Source organism: Herpailurus yagouaroundi, unplaced genomic scaffold (genome assembly GCF_014898765.1).
Source record: "Herpailurus yagouaroundi ecotype Mexico unplaced genomic scaffold, PumYag 215, whole genome shotgun sequence".
Taxonomy (NCBI): Eukaryota; Metazoa; Chordata; class Mammalia; order Carnivora; family Felidae; genus Herpailurus; species Herpailurus yagouaroundi.
The window spans coordinates 9,781,890-9,805,412 of record NW_024412446.1 but is presented as its reverse complement, the minus strand read 5'-3'; the positions used below and the strand labels follow the sequence as shown (position 1 = coordinate 9,805,412).

General features: G+C 42.2%; 1 protein-coding gene across 4 annotated transcripts in view; it reads left to right on the top strand.

Annotated features, from left to right (window-relative positions):
• The window catches only part of SMYD4 (SET and MYND domain containing 4), a 69,494-nt gene that overhangs the window by 22,305 nt on the left and 23,666 nt on the right, over nucleotides 1-23,523 (top strand). For all 4 annotated transcript variants that reach the window (XM_040455498.1, XM_040455500.1, XM_040455497.1 and 1 more), the window contains exons 4-9: nucleotides 3,510-3,599; nucleotides 5,099-6,233; nucleotides 19,071-19,253; nucleotides 20,164-20,327; nucleotides 22,249-22,381; nucleotides 23,219-23,335. In XM_040455498.1, the coding sequence (XP_040311432.1) occupies nucleotides 3,510-3,599; nucleotides 5,099-6,233; nucleotides 19,071-19,253; nucleotides 20,164-20,327; nucleotides 22,249-22,381; nucleotides 23,219-23,335 (1,822 nt within the window). The remainder of the gene's footprint in view (nucleotides 1-3,509; nucleotides 3,600-5,098; nucleotides 6,234-19,070; nucleotides 19,254-20,163; nucleotides 20,328-22,248; nucleotides 22,382-23,218; nucleotides 23,336-23,523) is intronic.

Below are 23,523 nucleotides of genomic sequence, written 5' to 3'. Positions count from 1 at the left end.
TACATAGTTAAAATTCAAAAGGTACAAGAATATATGGGGCGCCTGGGTGGCGCAGTCGGTTAAGCGTCCAACTTCAGCCAGGTCACGATCTCGCGGTCCGTGAGTTCGAGCCCCGCGTCGGGCTCTGGGCTGATGGCTCAGAGCCTGGAGCCTGTTTCCGATTCTGTGTCTCCCTCTCTCTCTGCCCCTCGCCCGTTCATGCTCTGTCTCTCTCTGTCCCAAAAATAAATAAAAACGTTGAAAAAAAAATTTAAAAAAAAAAAAGAATATATACACAGTGTAGTCTATTTCTTCTGTCTCCTGGCCACCACTTTACCTAACACTAGAACCCAGCACTGTTAAATGTGTCTTCCAGAGGTATTTAGCATGTATAAATAAATACAAACAATCTCCCATTCCTGCACGCACATACACTTTAAAAAAAAAATTTATTTTTATTTGTTAAAAATGTTTATGTATATTGAGAGAGAGAGAGCTTACACACATACGAGCGGGGGAGGAGCAGAGAGAGAGGGAGAGAGAGAATCCCAAGCAGGCTCCACACTGTCAGCACAGAGCCCTACTCCAGGCTGGATACCATGAACCTCTAGATCATGACCTGAGCCGAAATCAAGAGTTGGACGCTTAACCAACTGAGCCACCCAGGAGCCCCCACACACATACACTTTTTACATAAATATACACTGTTCAGCCCCATGCTTTTTTCACTTAATAATATCTTGAAGATCATTCCACCTCAGAACATTAAGAGCTTCCTCATTCTTATAGCTGCATGGTATTACCTAATATGGATGTGTAGTAATTTATTTAGCCAGCATCTTATAGATCAATATGTAATTGATCTAAGTTGTTCTTTATCTTTGGCTATTTCAAACAACTCTATGCTGAGAAACTTTGCATGTATGTTATTTTGTACCTATCATTGGGGTAAAAGAGGGGCTCCTGGGTGGCTCAGTCAGTTAAGCATTGGGGTAAAAGATTATATCTGTAGGATAAATTCCTAGAAGAGGAGTTGCTGGTTTAATGGAGATATAAATGATACAGATATATATATGAAATACATATATATGTTGCTAACTTGCCCTTCATAATCATGAGACCAGCTTATACTCCCACTGGCAACATATGAGAATGCTCATTTTCCCACTCCTTTGATGACTCCATGTGCTATCGGCTTTATTTATCTTTGCCAATCTGATAGCTAAAAAATGGTTTCTCAGTATAGTCGGGGTTTTTTTTTTCCAATTTATCAGATGGAAACTTTTTTTACTCTGGTAAAATATACATTACATAAAATGTTCCATTGTAACCATTTTTAAGTATACAATGCAGTGACGTTAAGTACACTTACAGTGCTGTTTAACTGATGTGGAAATGTTGGGGTTTGCAGCAAATGGTCAAGAAAGAATTGAAGCATCTTCAGGGCAATAAGGTGGTTTTTATTAAAGCACAGGGACAGGACACGTGGGCAGAAAGAGCTGCACTAGGGTTGTGAAGAGCCCTTGACTATGTATCTTCAAGTTGGGAGGGGGTGAGGGGTAGAATAAGTCTCTAAGGAGTGTGGAAGCAAGGTTTCCAGGACCTTGAGGGGGCTAGCTCTTGTTAGGAGAAGGTAATTTATTATTGTTTAGTAAAAACTCAGTCTTGAGATCCTTCAGATGTGTATCAGTGGGCCATAAGCTTGGAGGATGATTGCCAACATATATCTCGGGGTGTTAGAGAGAAAGGAAGTTTCCAAAGGAATTTTTATATGTTAAAGAAGACTTACAGGATCCTGGAGGTCGGGCTAATGCTAAGCTAAGCCTTTTGCCCTTAGCAAAGTATTAGCATCCAGGCAGTTGAGTTCCTAGAGGAGGGTTGCTCGGCCTGTCTCAAGGACATGTCAATGGGCAGTAAGTAGTAAGGAAATTTTAATTTTTTTCCTTTTGCCTTTGTTTCCCACATCACAACCATCATCATACATTTCCAGAACTTTCTCATCAACCAAAACCAACTCTGTGCCCCTTAAACAGTATCTCTCCATACCTCCCTCCCCCTCACCGCAGACAATCGCTGTTCTGTTTCTATCTCTATGTTATTGCCTATTCCAGGTACCTCATGTAAGTGGAATCATACAATATTTGTCCTTTTGTTTCTGGCTTATTTCGCTTAGCATAATGTTTTCAAGGTCCAGTAGAGTTTTAATTTGCATTTTGCTGATTATGAATGAGGCTGAGCGTTTTTTCATATGTTTATGAGCCATTTCTATTTCCCATTAGAACTCTCTATTCATATCATTTGCTTATTTTCCTGTTGAATTATTGGTCATCATCTTATTGATCTGCAGGAACTATCATAAAGTAAAGAAATGAGCCCTTTGCCTGTGACATGAGTTACAGATATTTTTTCCGGTTCGATGTTTGCCTTTTGATATTGCTTTTATTGGTTTGCTGTAAAGAAATGTGTTTTTTTAATAGTTGTTTAACGTATTTATTTATTTTTGGGGGGGGCAGAGAGAGGGGGACAGAGGATCCCAAGCAGGCTCCACGTTGACAGCAGAGAACCTGATGTGGGGCTTGAACTCACAAACAGTGAGATCATGATCTGAACCAAAGTCAGACACTTAACTGACTGAGCCACCCAGGTGCCTCAAGAAATAATTTACGTACTCAAATTTATTAACCTTTTGTGACTTCTGGGTTTTGTGTCATAGTTACAAAGGGATTCCTCACTCCAACATCGCTTTAGATTTTTCCTATAGTTTCTTCTAGTGCTCTGAGAGCTTCATTTTTTACATTAAGGTTTTGATCCATTGAGAATTTGTCCTAATTAAAGGTTTATCATAAATAGAGGGCCAACTTTATTTCTCTTCCTACTTGTCACAATACTTTTATTGAATAATCCCTTTTTTTCCTCCAGTGATTTGAGATGCTACCTTTATGATAATTCTTAATCCTTGCCAATTTGGTGGTAGAAGGAAAGGAGCCCTGTGTGCTTTCATTTGCATATATTTTACTATCCACAAATAAATTAACTATTTGTTTTCTAAGAAATAAGTATCATTAGTGTTTCTTCTTTTGTGAATTTCTATTTGTGCCACTCACCCTTTGTTGTGTGCAGGATCGTGCTTGCAATATTTTCCTCCATTTTCATTTACCTTTAGGATTGTTTGTGGCTGAAGTGGTGTTTGATGCTGCTATCTTCAAAGTGCTTTGAATATTTATTTCCTCACTCGATCTTCACAGCTTTGCTCTGAGATAATTAAAAATGAAGCTGAAGCACAAAAAGATCCAGTAACTTTCCGAATTTCATACCATCTTTCATAGCAGAGCCCTTATCTGGAAGAAAGAAAAAAAAAAAAACCAAAACCTTTAGAAATGCTTGTTTTCTGGGTGCCTGGCTGGCTCAGTTGGTATAGCACATGACTATTGATCTCGGAGTCGTGTGTTGGAACCCCACATTGGGTGTAGAGATTTTTTTTTTTAATGCTATTTCCCATTTATACTTTTAACCGGTTCATTGTTTTGCAGGGAATATCACATTCAAGGCCTCACACTGCAGACATTTCACTGTGTTATGCCAATCGCTCTGCAGCCCTCTTCCACCTGGGTCAGCATGAAGTGAGTATCAGGGTGCATGGTGTGATTGGAGAGGATCTGGAGGGGGTACCCTGGAAGACTAGACTTTCTGCTCTGCTCCTACCTTAGAGCACTAAACCTAGGCCATGCTGCAGTCAGTTGAATTGGAAGAAAATTGGTATCCTCCCAAATTTATTCTTCCCCGATTCATTTTTTTCTCTCCTGATTCATTTTACCTATCACAGGTGATTATGTGGGGCAGTATTGGTTGACAAGAAAGAGTCATGGCACGTGGCACAGGGCCATGGACTATATCCAGTGGGTCAGCAGTTCTCAGTGTTGAGATCAGCAGTGAGATATGTTGCTAATAATACTTCGGGTTCCAAGTGTTTGCAAACAATTTACTTGTTTGTTTGTTTGTTTGTTTTTAATGAGTAGAGCATGTTCAAGATTATCCCTTCAATAATGCAGCTCACCCTTAATATGCCTTTTGAAAGGGCAAGTCCAAGTTGCGCTGAAATGCCTGTGTATGCCTAAGAGGAAGTGGGCTTTATATGGGCGACTTTCTTCTCATTCCCTAGTTGAGGTCTAAGGACAAGCTCTCAAACGTCATTTTGGCATGTCCTTTTTTGGAATACCACAGAAATGTAAAATATTCCCTATAATTAAGAACTTTTTGGGGGCTCCTGGGTGGCTCAGTCAATTGAGCGTCTGACTTCGGCGCAGGTCATGATCTCGCGGCTCATGAGTTCAAGCCCGGTGTCACGTTCTGTGCTGGCAGCACAGAGCCTGGAGCCTGCTTCGGATTCGGTGTCTCTGTCTCTCTCTGGCCCTCCCCTGCTCACTCTCTCTCTCTCACTCTTAAAAATAAGTAAACATTAAAAAAAATTTTTTTAAGAACTTTTTGAATACTCACAAGTTCATACCTATTGCCCTTTGAACTAAAAGAGACAAGCAAGAATTTAACTCCAGACCCTGAGCAAAAAAGTCCTGGACAATTGAGGACAACAATTGCAAGAACTTGTGTAATATGTAACCCTTCATAACTTTCCCTATATTGGTTATTTCTATTCCCTTCTTGCAGCAGTGATCATCATACATTGAACACATACGATGCCCCATGCATTCTTTTCAACCTTAGGTGTATTACCTTATTTCATCCTTAAAACAACCCTGTGAGGTTGTCCCTATTTTTCAGATGAGAACACCAAGACACTTAGAAATGAAGTTCCTTACACAGGGTCCCACAGCTGGTAAGAGGCAGTCAGTAGTAGAATGCGGATCTGTCTGACTTCTGTGTGTAAGACTTTTCTTCCTCAAAACAGGAATATTCAATAAGACAAACACAATATCCTCGGCAAGTATTACTTAATCACTCAAAACATCACACGGTAGAATATGATTTAAAGAAATTAGCACGTGGTTATAGTTGCTGCATCTGTAATAATCTTGTAAGTTTCCTGTAGATTTTTGTTACCATTTGCAATAGACACTGAAAGGAGGGACCAAGGGTCATTTGGGGATCTCCTTTCTGTTTGCAGATGTGTCTTAAAGACATCATGAGAGCGCAGATGCACGGGTATCCAGAGAGACTGCAACCCAAGATGATGTTGCGTAAGGCCGAATGTCTGGTGACCCTGGGGAGACGACAGGAGGCGAGCCAGACCATCAGTGATCTTGAAAGTAGCTTTGCTGCCAAACCAACCCTCGCAGCTGCCCAGTTTCAGATTCTGCAGACAAACCTCTGTCGTCTGAAAATGAAGGCACAAGAAAAGGAGAGTCTCACAGAAACCTTCCCGGCAGCTCTAACCAAAGCCTTGGAGGATATGGACCTAAAGGGAGAGAATGGACAAGTCCCCAGCGCATCGTCATCTGTCAGCTTACGCACAGACCCTTTAAGAGGCCGCTATTTGGTTGCCACAAAAGATATTCTCCCAGGAGAGCTCTTGGTGAAGGAGGACGCTTTTGTGAGCGTCCTTCACCCGGGAGAGATGCCACCGCTACGTCACCTAGAGAGCAAGTGGGATACCAGGGTTACCAACGGGGACCTCTACTGTCACCGATGTTTGGACCACACTTTGGCCACAGTTCCCTGTGATGGGTGCAGCTATGCCAAATACTGCAGCCATGACTGTATGCAGCAGGCCTGGGACCTGTACCATAGTGTGGAGTGTTCTCTAGGGGGGCTGCTTCTCACACTGGGTGTCTTCTGCCACATTGCCCTGAGGTCCACTCTCGTAGCTAGATTTGAGGATGCAAGCGAAGTCATAAGGAAGCTTTACGGTGAGATTAGGAACAGAGACACATGTTCACCTGAAAGAGAGACTCTGGTGCAAACACTCACTTGTGACCTGGGAGGGGAGAGTGAGAACAAAGGCAAAATGCTCGAGCCCCCAGTTCCAGGATGTGATCTGAATGGGAAATATGAAAGTAATTATAATGCCGTCTTCCACCTCCTGCCACATACTGGAAACCATAGCCCGGAGCACAGATTTCTCTGTGCTCTAAGTGTGTCTGCACTGTGCAGGCGACTTGAAGCAGCCAGTTGCTACAAGCCAGCGGCGTCTGTGCCTCCTGGGTCGGGTTCAGAGTTGGATGTCTGGGGAGTGGCCATGCTGAAACACGTGCTGCAGCTGCACTGTAACGCTCAGGCGATCACCACCATTCAGCACACAGGTAGGAGGGAAGCTGTTCTTGCCTTACGGTACTGTCCTTGATGTAGCTAATATCTGGGGAGAAAGAACTGTGAGTGGAAACGGCAGCCTTCAAATCAGCGGTCTGATGGGAAAACACCGCTGGCTACCTCGTGTTGTCGTGATTATGGCATTGAGAAGCTACGTGGCCTTAACAAATTATTTGATTCCACTCTGCCTCGGTTTTCTTATCTCTAAAATGGGTAGTTTATGGGTTTTTTTTTTTAAGTTTATTTATTCATTTGAAAAAGAGAGAGAGTAAGCACGAGCAGAGGAGGGGCAGAGACAGACACAGGACTCAAACTGAAAAACCGTGAGAGCATGACCTGAGCCGAAATCCAGAGTCGGACGCTTAACCGACTGAGCCACCCAGACACCCCACTAAAATGGCTAGTTTAATCCCACCTAACTTTACTGAGTTGTGAAGAATACCTTTGTAGTTTGTAAAAATACCTTAAAAACCCAATTGCTAAGGGGACTTTATTATGAAATAGTAATCAAAGAAGACTGCAGAAAGAAGGTCTATGGTTGAATTAGCATATCAGAATCTTATTCATGTGACTCAGCCACTCGGTCTGTTCCCTTTCCAATTGACAGATTTCCCCCAATCTTCTGTTTTAAATTTCCAAGAGAGCGATCTGGCCAAGCACAACTTTTCACACAATACTACCGTGAACTGTTGGTCCTTTGGTGCATGGCCAATAATCTAGGGGCCACCCCTAGACACAGACCAGCCTCACCCTGCTTGGCTGAAACATGTCCTATAGATAAGGCTATTTAAGGCAGATGGAGAGACTGGATGTGCCTCACAGTGACACTGTATTGACAACAGATACTATTAGAAAAGAGATGGTGTTTCCAGCATTTCTATCGTATGATCTCCATTTTAACAGATACTGTCTTTCAATTCAATTCTTTTGATCTTCTCATATTAGGTAATCTAGAATTTTGTCAACCTTTTGTATGCATGTTTTTATATTAAAGTTTAATTCAGCTGCCAAGTGTTATGATGTATAGGCATTTCAGTAGAGGTGTTTTGGAGGAAGACTCTCTTCCCCATCCTGAAGCACATGGAACATCCAAAAATAGCACTGGATTCATCCCATAATACTAGGAAATCCTATTGCAAGCTAGTCTCTGTTTTCTTCTCTGCTTTCTTTTGCTTCTTTGAGCCATTGCTACCTTCTAAAGTACATCTATCTGTTGAGTGTTTTTCCAGAATTTTGTTTTCCCTTGGGTACATTCCCTGGCATTTTAAAAAATACTATTTTCATTGAGTTCTGTTTTTGCGAATATAAAAATATAGTACAGGGGGCTTCCAGATTATAATGGCAGAAAGTTACCAACTCCTGATTTTATTGTGTCGTGCTCCTAAAGTACTTAATAGAACAGACAAAAAAGGTAGAAATGTCAGTAGCTCTAAGAACCGTAGAAACTCTTGTCTGGGTAGACAATGGCAGGCTGACTCCCGGAGCCGGAATGGCAGAGGAGTTTTCCATCCGCTTCCCTCCATGCCCTGTTCCGCACCATCAAACAATCTTAACCCAAATGTTTTGCTCCATGTGCATGACATCTCATTATAGTCAGGCTTTTATTTGTATAGCAAGTTTGGGGTAAAAATTTTCATAAGTTCAGAATAAGCTTTTGGGTAGCAACCAATTGAACCACCCAGGTGCCCCTATCTATGAGGTTCCATATTTTATGCATAATTTATTCTTATTTACATGATGTTTCAAAATAGAAATGCAAAAAATTCCAAAATCTTAACAGTAATCAATTCTGAAAGTGGAAATATGGGTGATTGCTACTTTCTTCTTTGAACTTCTTTTTTTTTTTTTTTTTTTCAACGTTTATTTATTTTTGGGACAGAGAGAGACAGAGCATGAACGGGGGAGGGGCAGAGAGAGAGGGAGACACAGAATCGGAAACAGGCTCCAGGCTCTGAGCCATCAGCCCAGAGCCCGACGTGGGGCTCGAACTCCCGGACAGCGAGATCGTGACCTGGCTGAAGTCGGACGCTTAACCGACTGTGCCACCCAGGCGCCCCCGAACTTCTTTATATGTGTGTGTGTGTGTGTATAAACTTCTTTATATATATATTATATACATATATTCTTTATATACATATAAAGATTATATGGGTTTTTTGTTTGTTTGTTTTTCCCTATGTAGGCTTCATCTATGCCTATCTATGAGGTTCTATATTTTATGCATAATTTATTCTTATTTACATGATGTTTAAAAATAGAAAAAAAAATGACTAAATGCAAAAAATTCCAAAATCTTAACAGTAATCAATTCTGAAAGTGGAAATATGGGTGATTGCTACTTTCTTCTTTGAACTTCTTTATGTGTGTGTGTGTGTGTGTGTATATATATATATATAAAGATTATATGGTTTTTTTGTTTGTTTGTTTTTCCCTATGTAGGCTTCATGCCTACCAACACGGGGCTTGAACTGATACCCTGAGATCAAGATCCGAGCTGAGATTCACCTAGGCACCCATGAAGTTTTTCTATATTTTTAAAATTAAAAACACTGATTCACACAGTAGTAACGTTATTCTAGTAAATTTAAAATGGATTGTATACTTCCTTATTATTCTCCGGGAGATTTTTTAAAAACAAGTTAACTGAGCAAAAAGATGATAAAGATGGTAAAATGAGTTTTTAAGTAATTATAAATGGGCTAAACTCTAAACGAATCTTTCAAAATGAGTAAAAATAATTTAGGGGCATCTGGGTGGCTCAGTCAGTCAAGCGTCTGACTTCGGCTGAGGTCATGATCTCGTGTTTTGTGAGTTCAAGCCCTGCGTCGGGCTCTGTGCTGACAGCTCAAAGTCTGGAACCTGCTTCAGATTCTGTGTCTCCCTCTCTCTCTGCCCCACCCCTGTTCATGCTCTGTCTCTCTTCATCTTTCAAAATTGAATAAATGTTAAACAAAAATTTTTTAATACAATAAAATAATAAGGCTCTAGAAGCCAAGATAACTACTGTACATAATATCAGTACATATTATCCATCAAAACTTGTGTCCTATAGACCAGGGTGATATGATGTGGGCCAGGAACCAATGGTCAAAAAAGAATTGAGACATTTTCAGCACAAAAAGGTGTGTTTTTGTTTTTGTTTTTGTTTTTAATTAAAGCATGGGATAGGACCCATGGGCTTAAAGAACTACACTGGGATTGTGAGGAGGGATTGATTATATACTACTTTTAAATTGATTGTATTACTTTTAAGTTAGAGATAAAGGAAGTGTCCGACAGGATTTTCCAATGTTAAAGGAAATTTACAGAATCCTGGAGGTCTGGCTATTATCACGCTAAGGCTGCTTTTTGCCTCTAGCAAAGCATTACCATTAGGCAGTCGTGGGCTCCTTGAGGATTGTCCTCCTCTGCCTGTCAATGGGCTGCAAGTTGTAAGGAAATGTAATTTTATCTACATTTCTTTTGCCTTTGTTCTCCTTACCTCAGGGCTCAGCAAACTTTTCCTGTAAAGGGGCAAATAGTAAATATTTTAGGCTTTGCAGGCCATCATGTCTCCTTTGCAGCCACACAGCTCTGTCGTCGTAGCACCAAAGCAGCAATTGACAATGCACATCTGAATGAGTATGGCTGGGTTCCAATAAAACTTTATAATGGACTCTGAAATTTGTAATTCTTATAACGTTTCACAACATGAGCATTATTCTTTTCATTTTTTTCCAACCACTTAAAAAGGTGAAGACGGTTCTCAGACCACAATCTGTATAAAAGCAAGCAGCAGACAGGATATGACGCACAGGTTATAGTTTACAGACCCCTGATATAAACAAAGAGTTGACAAATGTAATGACGAAATCTATTTAGAAAAAAAAAAAAAAAAAAAAGCCTGGGGGGTGCCCAGTTGGCTCAGTCAGTTAAGCATCCAACTAATGCTCAGGGCATGATCTCACGGTTCCTGAGTTCGAGCCTCCCATCAGGCTCTGTGTTGACAGCTCAGAGCCTGGAGCCTGGTTCAGATTCTGTGTGTCTTTCCCTCTCTGCCCCTCCCCTGCTCCCATTCTCTCTCTATCTGTCTCAAAAATAAATAAACATTAAAAAAAGAAAAGAAAAGAAAAAGCCCACAAAATTAGGAACAATGAATATAGCCAATAATATAATTTTTTTTTAACTTTAAGCAAATATTTAATATGATTTTAGACTATTAAACTTGAAAACATTAAGTAGAAAACTTTGTAGGGTTGCCTGGGCGGCCTCTAACTCTTGATCTCAGCTCAGGTCTTGATCTCATGGTCGTGATGTCAAGCCCTGCATTGGGCTCTGCGTTTGGTGTGGAGCCTACTTACAAAACAAAAGGAAGGGAAAACTTTGTAGAAAATATAAATTGCCTCGATTTTCTGAGGAGAACACTTCAAAAGTCCAGTGATTGTGGAAGAAATTGAAAAAGATTATGAAAATATTTCCATAAAAACAAGCCAGACCAACTCTTTTCCAGATAAGTTCTTCAAAATTTTTAAGGACCATATTTAGGCCACTTTTTTTTTTGTTTGTTTTGTTTTTTTTAATTTTAGAGAGCGAGTGTGTGCACAGGCTGTGGAGGAAGGTTGGGGGGAGAGAGAGAGAAAGAGAAAATCTTAAGCAGGCTCCACGCTCAGCACAGAGCCCAAGAAGGGAGCTAGATCCCACCACCTTGGGATCGTGACCTGAGCTGAAATCAAGACTGGCACACTCAGTCGACTGAGCCAGCCAGTCACCCCTAGCCACGATTTTTTTTTTTAAATAAAGAAAGCAAAGAAAAAATGATCTTCTAAGGAAAAGATCATTTTTATATACTATAAAGTGTTCCAGGGCATGGGGGAATCTGGAACCCTTTCCCACTCATTTTGTAAAGCCAAGAAGAAAAACTATAGACTAGTCTCACTTGTGAATATAGCTGTTAGAACCCTGAAAAAAATCACTGCCATATCACATCCAGTAGTTTACTGACGGAACAGTACTATAAGACCAAGTAGGCTTTCTTCCAGAAATGCAAGGATATTTTAATTTAGAGGGATGTACAAGAAGGCTGTGTAAATGCAGAGACAGGCCATATTCTTAGATGGAAAGACAGAAAACTAAACATGGCAGTTCCCCCACATTCCCCAAATCAGCGTAATGCAATTTCACACAAAATTACAACTGGATTTTTCCTGGAATTTGACAGTGATTCTAAAGTTCATCTCGAATAAGCGATGAGAATGGCCTTTTTGTAAGAGTACCGAACTCTTTTACTGGGTCCTTCCGAGCAAGCTAAGGCAGCAGCTGGGGTGAGGCCCTCCCTTCCTGCACAGAGCAGCACGTCCTGCAGCGTCTGCTTGGCACTCGCCCACCCAGGACCTCGGTGTCCGAGCTGGCCTGCATCTCCCCTGCCCTCAGCCTGTATGACCTGACCTAGTGGTGGTCAGGAAGGCTAAGGTCAATGCCCCCATTAGAGCAGAGGGTCCTTTGAGAAGTTGGAGCTGATGGACCCGCCCCAGCAGCTGGCGTTGCACCCACAGGAGGTCCTGCCCCGCCACCACTGCTGTCCATCTGAAGAGAAGGAGGTGGAAGCAAAGAAAGAAGAGCCTGAGGAGACTGGGGGCGCCTGGGTGGCTCAGTTGATTAAGTGTCCGACTTTGGCTCGGGTTCAGATCCTCTGTCCCCCTCTCTCTGCCCCTCCCCCACTCATTCACTCTCACTCTCGCTCTCACTCTCGCTCTCGCTCTCTTTCTCTCTCTCAAAAATAAATCAACATTTTAAAAAAAGAAGAATCAGAGGATTCTGATGATCATGTGGATGTAGTTGGTCTTTTTTGACTAAACCTCTTCTGTAACCTGTTTAATAAAATCTGAACTCTTAAGAAGAAGAATACATACATACATACATACATACATACATACATACATACATACTGAAAGGGCTTGGTACTGATATGATAGCCCCCCTAAAAAAGTATTAAATTATTTCTCTGAATCATTAAGTTTAAATAGTGAAGCATTAAACCATAAAATATCTCAAAAAAGATAAGTGAACACTTATATGGTCTTGGGGTGAGAGAAGCTTTTTAAAGCATTGGTATCCAATTTTGATAATTAAAAGATAGCTAGATTTAACCTAAATACCAAATATCAAAAACACCAGAATCAATAAAGAAGATAGAGAATGGAGGTGAAAGAGGTCCTTGAAGGGATGAAAATATGGGACTGGAGGCAACAGACCTGAGTTTCCATTCTGCTAAATCTAACCACTAACTTTCCATATGAACTTAGATTATTTAACCTCTCTGTGTCTCACTCAGTATTATTATATTTTTAATTCCAGTGTAGTTAACACACAGTTCTGTATTCATCTCAGGTGTACAACAGTGTGATTCAACAATTGTACACGTTACTCAATGCTCATGAAGACAGGTGCACTCTTAATCTAATCCCCATCACCTATTTCCCCCATCCCCCCCCCCCACCTCCCTTCAGGTAACTATCAGTTCTGTATAGTTAAGAGTTGGTTTCTTGGTTTGTCTCTTTTTTTTCCTTTGTCCGTTTGTTTTGTTTCTTTTTCTTTTTTTTAATCTCTTTTTAAAGGTTATTTAATTTATTTTGAGAGAGAGAGAGAGAGAGAGAGAAGGTATAAATAAGGGAGGGCCAGAGAGAGCGGGGGAGAGAGAGAGATAGAAAGAGAATCCCAAGCAGGCTCCGCACTGAGGCACGGAGCCTGACGCAGGGCTCAGACCCACAAATCTGAGCCAAAACCAAGAGTTGGACGCTTAACCAACTGAGCTGCCCAGGCTCCTCACATTTGTTCTGTTTCTTAAATTCCACAGGCGAGTGAAATCATACATTTTTCTTTCTCTGACTGGCATACTTCGCGTAGCATTATACTTTCTAGCTCCATCTATGTTGTTGGATATGGCAAGACATCATTCTTTTTTATGGCTGAATAGTATTCCATTGTGTGTGTGTGTGTGTGTGTGTGTGTGTGTGTGTGTACACATACACACCACTTCTTTATCCATTCATCTATCCATAGACACTTGGACTGCTTCCATAGTTTGGCTATTATAAATAATGTTGCAATAAACATAGGGGTGCATATATCCCTTCGAATTGGTGTTTTCTGTTTTTAAAAACCTTTTTTAAACTTTTTTTTAAAAGTTTATTAATTTGAGGGGCTCCTGGGTGGCTCAGTTGGTTGAGCATCCGACTTCAGCTCAGGTCATGATCTCACAGTTCATGGGTTCAAGCCCCTCATCGGGCTCTGTGCTGACAGCTAAGAGCCTGGAGCCTGTTTCGGATTCTGTGTCTCCCTCGTTTTCTACCCCTCTCCAACTCATGCTCTGTCTCTGTCTCTAAAAAATGAATAAACCTTAAAAAAATTTTTTTTAAAGTTTATTAATTTGAGAGAGAGAAAGAGAGAGAGAGAAAGAGAATGGGGGAGGGACAGAGACAGGGAGAGAGAGAGAATCCCAAGCTGGCTCCTCTTGTCAGCACAGAGCCTGATGTGGGGCTCAATCCCACGAACTGTGAGATTGTGAGCTGAGATCAAGAGTCGGGGACACATAACCAACTGAGCCATCCAGACGCCCCGACTTAGTGCTTTCATATTCCTTGGGTAGTACAATTACTGGATCATAGGATAGTTCTATTTTTAACTTTTTGAGGAACCTCCCAACTGTCTTGCACAGTGGTTGCACCAGTTTGCATTCCCCCCAACAGTGCACGAGGATTCCTTTTTCTCTACAACCTCACCAACACTTGTTGATCCTTGAGTTTTTCATTTTAGCCATTGTGGCAGGTGTAAGGTTTTGATTTGCATTTCCCTCAATGACGAGTGATGTTGAGCATCTTTTCATGTGTCGGTTAGCCTTCCATATGTCTTCTTTAGAGAAATCTCTATTCTTCTCCCCATTTTTTACTTGGATTTTTTGTTTGGGGTGTTGAGTTATATCAGTTCTTTATATATTTTGGATACTAACCCTTATCAGATCTGTGATTTGCAGATATCTGCTCCCATTCAGTGGGTTGCCTTTTAGTTTTGTTGGTTGTTTTCTTTTGTTGTGCCAAAGCTTTTTATTTTGCTTTTGTTCCCCTTACCTCAGGAGACATATCTAGAAAGATATGTCAGAGAAATTTCACCCAGTATTCTTGTTTTTTTTTAATGTTTATTTATTTTATTAAATGTTTATTTATTTTTGAAAGAGAGAGCACAAGCAGGGGAGGGACAGAGAGACAGCCAGACAGACAGACAGAATCTGAAGCAGGCTCCAGGCTCCAAGCTGTCAGCGTAGAGCCCGACACAGGGCTCGAACTCAGGAACCGCGAGATCATGACCTCAGCTGAGGTCAGACGCTTAACCAACTGAGCCACCCAGGCGCCCCTCACTCAGTATTCTTATATGGATAATGAGAGGGCTGGGTGAACCTCCAGGCCTCTGGGGAGGACTGTTTGCAAAGACGACCCCAACAATTTTGCCCATCCCTGTGTTTGCCCCTTTACCACTTGACATTAGTTTTTCTCCGATCAAGAGGTAGAGTCTGTTTCCTGTGCCCTTGAATCTGGGCCAGCCCTGTAACTTACTTTGACCCATGGGATGCAGTAGAAGTGACATTATGTGACTTTTGAGTCTAAGCTTTAAGGTGCCTTGTAGCTTCCGTGTCATTTTCTTGGAATAATTGTGTAGCCACATAAACAAGCCTAGGCTAGCCTTCTTGCGGGTAAAAGACTGTGCCAGACGAATGCAATCATGTGAGTAATCCGGGGCAAGACCAGCAGAAAAAAGTGTTCAGGTAAACTCTGGGCAAAGTTGCTGGCACACAGCACTATAAGCAAATGAAATAGTTGTTATTTTAACAGCAAACCACCCCCAGGAAGGGAAAAAAAAAAAAAACATAAACAAAACTAAAATGTGCATGACAAAATGAGAGAGTGTATCTAACAACTGTGCAAATCTTAAAATCAAATCTTTAGGAATCAGTCTTTAAAAATATGCATAGTGGTGGGACGCCTGGGTGACTCAGTTAAGCTTCTGACTCTTGATTTCTGCTCAGGTCATGATTTCACGGTTCGTGAGCTTGAGTCCTGAGCCAGGCTCTGCACTGACAGGAGCCTCCTTGAAATTCTCTCTCTCTCTGCCCCTCCCCTGCTTGTGCATGCTCTCTCTTTCTCTCTCAGAAATAAACATTTTCTAATAAATATACATTAAAAAATAAATAATAAAATAATAAAAATAAATTTATGTCTCTATTGTAATTAAAACTGGATACCATTTTTTTTCCCTGTCAGATTGGCAAAGTTGCTTTGTTGGGTTTGGGGGATTTGTTTGTTTGTTTGTTTTAACTGTGATAAGGATTTTAGGTTAGAGTATAAAGAAATGGCCATGATATGTTAAGTGAAAAGAAGTAGCCGATAAATCGCTATGTGTACCACGTGGCCAATGACACGAAAAATTTCATGCATGAGGCTAGAAAGAGGACTACAAGAAAATGCCTCTGCCTGGTAGGCTTATAGATGATTTATTTTCTCTACAATTTTCACTTTGTAATTTCTTTCTGACTACCATGTGTTCCTTTTGTAATGTTGATTAGTTTTCTAAATAACAAAAATAATTCAAACAATGGGAACTTTATTTGTATGAGCATTTGTCTCTCTGATTTTGAGAGACAGAACTCAAGAGGGGCAGAGAGAGAGAGAGAGAGAGAGAGAGAGAGAGAGAGAGGAGGAATCCCAAGCAGGCTCCGTGCTGTTGGTGCAGAGCCCGAGACCTGAGCCAAAATCAAGGGTCGGACACTTAAGGGACTGAGCCACCCAGGCGCCCCGTATGAACATTTTTAAGACACTTGATACATATTGGGAATTTGCCCTCCAGGAAAGTTGTACCAGTTACCAGCCTACCAGTGATGTTCACTTTCATTTTTGAATCCAACTGATTTTGTTTTAGTCTGCTCATATTTCTAATCTTGTTATATCCCTTTTTATTATTTCTTTGGGGTTCTGACACCTCTCAGTTTAGTGTTCTCGTTGAATTTCATTAGCAGCTCTTTCATTAGTAGCACAGAAGGATTAAAGTGTTAACTAGGATAGACTTTGACCAAAACCTATGAAAAGTATGTTATTATCTTTGTATGAATCCTATTTAATCAAAGTTCATCAGAAACCTCTCTTTGGTACTTATCTTAAGGCACAGAACTGGCCACAGATGATATTCTAGACCCTGATATGTGTGCTTCTATCTCAGTGGGAATGGCAGATTCCAGAGGTATCTGGATTCATCACAAGGCTTAACGAGGTTCCATGCAGGTTCAGATTAATTCACTGCCCTTTGCTTTCACTCTTCAACAACCAAGGAATCTACCTCCAGTTTGGATCCTTGATTATCTGTGTGCTATACACACAAATTTCTTTTGTTATAAAATACCTACCGGAATAGGTATAGTCTGGAAGTCTGGAACAAATCTCTTTTTCTGTACTTGAACCCCATTGTAAATGCACTAGGGATATTACTAAGGTACACTTTTGGTAAAATAAAGAATCACTCCCTCTTTTGTTTTCGTTTTCGTTTTGTGCACAAATGTCACATATTAAATTTGGTTGATAAGGTACATATATATTCTCACTTTCCATTATCTCTCCTAGCAGATGACTAATGTAAAATATTGGGTAATTTTTTTAAATCAATACTTCATTTTTAGAAATAATTAGAGGGAGACTCAACTCCGACATAAATATTCACCCCACTCAGTTCCTGGACCTACTTATGTTAGAGGATAATCTATAAATAATTCACAAAGCTGCCATTACTCACCGTATTGTGATAATTTTTTCTGGGAAAATTTTAACAACTGTGCTAATATAGCCTGCCAGTTATCAGTAGTTGGGAATGCAAGTCAACTTTTAATTATGCAGAGGCTGATTATTCAGACAACAAACTGTTCGTGCCCTGTACTGCTCCTTCTCGCTGCCTACCCTTTAGCATTTTTACTGCTCATTAGCACATATACCAGAAGGTAGGCATTGGCCAGGGGGAAAAGGAAGGGAAACTAAAATCTGCTAAATACTGAAGACAAGCTCTGATGAAAGATTTCAATACAATTTGTAGAACTGGTGACTAAAATTGAGTCATTTAGATTCCCTGCGAATTTTATTTACTTGTTCTTTTCTTGCCCTCCATAGCAACAGATAATAGGATTGTCTGCAGAGAGACAACATTATTCCTATATTTAACGTCTTCCTCTCTAAGACATTTTCACATGATGGATCATGATATTTTCTTTATTCATCACATTTGCACCTAGACCGCTTCATTTCTTCGGCAACTGGTGTGTTGGGATTCCTGGCATAGGCCATGATACCTCAATTAGCCGATGGTTTTTCAGGTTTCCAGAAAACTGAAGGTTTCCCTTGAAGTACCAGCAGCTTTCATATTTCAGCCGGTTTCATTGAGAATACGATTTCCTCACGCTTACACCAAGGCCACTGAACACAATTTAAGCCTTTCTGGATGCCCAGGGTCATCTGCCTTTGCACACATATTCCCGAGCCGTGCATGGCTATTACAAAACCCATGTCGGTATGCCGTCAGTCTAGGAACCTCTGGTTAAGGGAAGTGTTACACCAGTAGTAAAACTTGAATGGTACTAGTGTTTTTGTTTGCCCTCGGGCTGTTATTCTTATATAAGTTTTCTACCTCCCTCTCCTGTCTGTCACCTGTCTGTCTCCTTTGCCGTTGTCATAAAACCTGCCTCTTATTAGTTCTCTGTTTCTGGGCTGCTGTGGGCTGAGAAACTGAATAACTAAGGCAGCTATAACTGTGGCTAAAATAAGAGCAAATAGGACCACATGAGAGCATAAAGAACTCATCTATGAGTATCAGTCGCGAGCTTTGGTGCAGAAATAGCCTCCCCGCTTAGAGGCCTTTTCCTTCCTTCCTAATTTTCAATCACATAGTTAAATTGCTGGCTAATTGTGCTTCAAAGAAGAGATCGTGTGGGACATGTGACTGTCTTGAATTAGAGCTTTTCCAGAGAGGTTTTTTCAGTGACTGATTTCCCATAAAGTTGGGACAGAGGGCAGAACGAATAGGTAAGCATAAGGAACATGATTTTTTTAAATATATTATCACCTGTCTAGTTTGGGATAGTGATCAGGTGACTTGTTCTATTAACTAACCAGAGACCGGTTAAACAAAAGCGGCATCGACTATAAAAGTCTTTGGGAAATCATCTCACCAGGCACTCTGGTTTCTGTGTCCTGGTGAACATTATGAAACTGTCTACCTAGAAGGCTCCCGGCTGATAATTCCTTTTTTATTCTTTTTGTTTTTAATAAGTTCTAATCTTTGGGGGCGCCTGGGTGGCTCAGTCAGTTGAGCATCTGACTTCGGCTCAGGTCATGATCTCGCGGTTTGTGAGTTTGAGCCCCGCATCGCGCTCTGTGCTGACAGCTGGGAGCCTGGAGCCTGCTTCAGATTCTGTGTCTCCCCCTCTCTCTGCCCCTCCCCTGCTCATGCTCTGTCTCTCCTTCTCTCTCTGTCAAAAATAAACATTAAAAAAAAAAATAAGTTCTAATCTTTGGATTTTTCTGGTATCAAGACGCAATGGTTGGGTTCCGGGATTCAGTGGACTTTTCATGTGTTCGTTTGCTTTGCTTCCTGAGGACGAGAGTTTGCTGTGAGTCATGTTTCATCTGATATGTATCAGATCCGGCTATGGAGCTATGACTCAGACGGGGCTTCAGGCCCAGTTGCCCAGCTCATCTTCTGAGGAATCGACAGTGAGGCCAAGACTACTGTCCTGACACATTTTTCCTTTCCTCTTGCTCTTTCAGGATCTAAAGAGAACAGCGTGACCAACAGCAGGCAGGTCCGCCTTGCCACGGGCATCTTCCCTGTCATCAGCCTCCTGAACCATTCCTGCAGCCCCAACACCAGCGTGTCCTTCATTAGCACCATCGCCACCGTTCGGGCATCACAGCAGATTGGAAAAGGGCAAGAGATTCTCCACTGCTATGGTGAGCCCTCCCTGCCTCGCCACTGTCCATGTTTCTCTGGCAGGAAAGGACAGGGTGAATCAGAATGGGCAAACCAATGGACAGGTGAAGGCAGTGCATACTTGGGCCAGAAAAAGAAAAGGCCTCCTGGCCTCCTTCCTTGGCCCTATTGTGTCTAAGCTATCACGTATCTCACTGCTTAATCCCATAAACTTTCTCTGCCAAAAATGGGCTCAGAATAACTTTTTGGGTTTTTTTCCTTCCTATCCTTCCAACTTGGAAGCTTCTTTCTTTCTTTCTTTTTTTAATTAAATATTTTTTAACATTTATTTATTTTTGAGAGACAGAATGCATGCAAGCGGGGGAGGGACAGAGAGAGGAGACAGAATCTGAAGCAGGCTCCAGGCTCTGTCTGATATTTCCACACAGAGCCCGACTCGGGGCTCGAACCCACGAACTGTGAGATCATGACCTGAGCTGAAGTCAGACACTCAACTGATTGAGCCACCCAGGCACCCCAGAAGCTCATTTCTATATCTAGTTCCACAAATGTTTGAGTAAAAGGCATCTGTCACATGATGAATAATTGACCGGATCCTCTGCTAAGCTGAAGGGTTTTGGTTTTTTTTTTTGCATTTTTATTTTATTTTAAAGTTTGTTCATTTATTTTGAGAGAACGAGAGAGTGCAAGCAGGAAAGGGGCAGAGAGAGGGACAGACAGAATCCCAAGCAGGCTCCGTGCTGCACTGTCAATGCAGAGCCCAGTGCGGTGCTTGAACTCACAAACCCATGAGATCATGACCTGAGCCGAGATGAAGAGTCAGATGCTTAACTGACTGAGCCACTCAGACGCCCCTAAACTGAAGTTTTTTGAGTTTAGTGCTTAACTCCCTCTTGCCTTCACTATTGGCCACATGTGGTCTCTCTGCAGGGCCTCACCAGAGCAGGATGCGTGCTGCTGAAAGGCAACAGAAGCTGAGATCACAGTATTTCTTTGACTGCAGTTGCTCAGCTTGTCAGAACGAGAAGCACTCAGCTGCCACAGGGCCCCGGTGGGAGGCGTTCTGCTGTAGGAGCTGCGGGGCGCTCATGCAGGTAAGTCTCTCTTCTTGCTTCTCTACTTTGGCTGGAGGTCAGTCATCCAGCCCAGAGGCCATCAATCTTCAAGAGAAGCCTGGAGGCTTCTCAGGGGAGGCTGAGAGCAAGTCTCTTCCCCTTCAGCTCATCTTCCCCGCACACTGGTTACCCCTCCACAGGAACCACAGGAAACATTGGATTTAGTAATCTGTATCTTGTAAATAACAGAAAATCCCACCTAAACTGGTGTGAGGGAGAGGGAAGGGGGGGGGAAAAAGACTGGGCATGTATTTGCTCAATAAATCACTAAAACGTCCCAGGATGGGGGTACTTCAGATAACAACTGGATCCAGGGACTCAGATAATGTCACCAAGACCGATTTCTCTCTCTCCCTCCCTCCTTCCCTCAGCTCCACTTTCTCAGCGAGGCGATCCTCGGACAGACTTCCCTCTGGTGGTGGTGGCGAGATAGCTACCGGCAGTTCCAACCTCACATCCTCCTGGTCCGGGAGGATAAAGACACGCGCTCCTCTCACAGCAGTATAGGCCAAAATTGTGCTTCATTTCATTGGCCCGATCCCTGTGGCTGGTGGAAAATCAGTCACATAGTTTTCCTCTAGCCATTTGGCCCAGAGGAATGGGTCAGATTGGAGCCACATGACCACCCCCTCAGCCACGGGGTCCTGAGTGGGGGAGGGTAGGAGAGGATCCTCAGGAGAAATCACGTTGCTATTGCCAAATGAGGGTGTAGATACTGGCATTTATTTTTTTTTATTAAAAAAAATTTATTTAATGTTTATTTTTGAGAGAGAGAGAGAGACAGAGCACGAGCAGAGGAGGGGCAGAGAGAGAGAGGGAGACAGAATCTAAAGCAGACTCCAAGCCCTGAGCTGTCAGCACAGAGCCCAGCGCGGGGCTCGAACCCATGAACCGCGAGATCATGACCTGAGCTGAAGTCGGACGCTTAACCGACTAAGCCACCCAGGGGCCCCGATACTGGCATTTAAAAACCAGCAAACGTTCACCTCGGAGATTTTCTCCTCTGCCAGAGGACACAGTATTCTTAGGGGAACCGTAAGTGTAATGTAGAGCTGGTTGTGTTGGAAAGCTGAAGTTACAAACCCAAGGTCACCTGGCACCTCTTCCTTTGGTTTTCTTATGGCTTTTGCTTTTTTAAAATTGAAGTATAGTTGACACACAATGTCACATTAATTTCAGATGCACAACAAAGTGATTCAACAACCCTGTACTCTTTTTATTTTATTTTTTAATTTGAGAGAGAAAGAGCCGGGGAGAGGGGCAGAGGGAGAGAAAGAGAGAATCCCAAGCAGACTCCACACTCAGCACAGAGCCCAATGCAGGGCTTGATTCATCCCATGACCCTGGGTTGTGGGAACATGACCTAAGCCACAATCAAGAGTCAGACACTCAACTGACTGAACCACTCAGACACCCCCTTTAAAAAAAAAAAAAAAGGCTTCACGCCCAGCACTGAGCCCCACATGGGGCTTGAACTCACAACCCTGAGATCAAGACCTCAGCTGAGATCAAGAGTCCGATGCTTAAACAGCTGAGCCACCCAGATGCCCCCAACAACTCTGTACTCATATGGCCTTTTCATAACCACTAGGAATGTGTCTGTCATCCAAAGCTCTGACCCTAAAGAGAGATAAGAAAGGAGTCTAGAGATGGGAAGAAACTGTGAATTGTAATACCAGTTTAATTTTGGTTGCAAAAATTAAATCTTAGGGTGGGATCATCTACTGCTTTCAGTAGAGTTACTGCTGTCAAACCGAAGTGAGTCAGGCTTTGGTCATGGTGTATTATTGCCGACATCTCTTTGGGGTCAGAAGCTGTGGAGTGACCCTATAATGTAAGGCACATGCAGTGTTGCTAACCGACTGTGGTACAGGAACAAAGACAAAACTGACTTCCACAGGGAGACGATGTACTGATCTGTGGCAGCACGTCCTGTACGGAGTCAGTCAGCAGAGATCACCTCATCTCTCGGTTACAGGACCTTCAACAGCAGGTTGGGATGGCCCGGAAGCTTCTCAGAAATGATGAACCAGGTGAGACTGGCTCCCTGCTTTGGTCCTCCAGCCCCTTCCTTTTTATTCGTTCTGAGATCACCTTGGACTCAAGGAGACTCAGTGATGATGGAAGAATTACATTTAATTATCCCCATGCCAGCCACAAGATGGCTATGCAGGCCAATGAGACCAAACCCTAACCAGCTGAATTTGTGTGGTGTCCTTGAAAAAGGGCCAGAGGATTTAAGCTGTTGTTCTCTTGTGCATCAGAGAGCTAAGTTAAAATACCCCCATGATAACTAAAGGGTTATCTCTGACACCCATGATCTTTGTGCATATCCAGAAGTTCAGTGGATTTATTTTTAATTCCAGGGCCTAATGACTTAATTTTCTAAAGAGATTCTCTGCTCTCATCAGAGCCTCATCTCTTGTAGAGAGTAGTGGAGCGTGTGTCCAATGGATGGAAGTATCCTGCTTTCTTCAGAGAGACGGTTGTAGAATTCCACATCACCCTTGCAAACTCTGCCTTCGAACTTGATGTCATAGGAATTTATTTACTGAACTTTGTGGAAGCTGACCTTTAACCTAGATTTCAGTGTCAAGAGAAATCATGGTCATAAGTGGAATCTAGGCCACTGAAGTTGGAAACCCAGAGTAAATGTGGAGAGGCCTCACCTAGCACCTTTTTCTATAGAAAGAGAAAACATAAGAGAACCAACAGCTTTACTGGAACAAACATTGTGGGTTGGTCACAACCGAAGGAGACAAAGTAGGGTTTCCACATTCAACCCAGCCAATATAGAACTTAAGAGCTGGGTTCACATTTCCAGGACTGGGTTTGTGTGGTAATGAGGCCACTTTCCTTTGCATTGATAGAGCGAGCCATTCAGCTATTGTTGGGGTGCCAGCGTGATGCCCAGAGCTTCCTGTCAGGAGAACACAGTCTGGTGGGAGAAATGGAGGATGACTTGGCCCAGGCCTATGCCGCCTTAGGTATGCCTTGTGTCTTCATTTTCTGTTCTGAGGAACAAGTTTGCCTTGTATGTTTGGTCATGACCCTAGCCTACCTCTTAGCCTTCAGCTAAAGCTGTTCTCCCTCCTACTGAGCTTTCCACACCCTGAAAACATTCATCCACAGTTGACTGTGATTCTCTCCTGGAACCAGATTTTTGTGTCTCTGC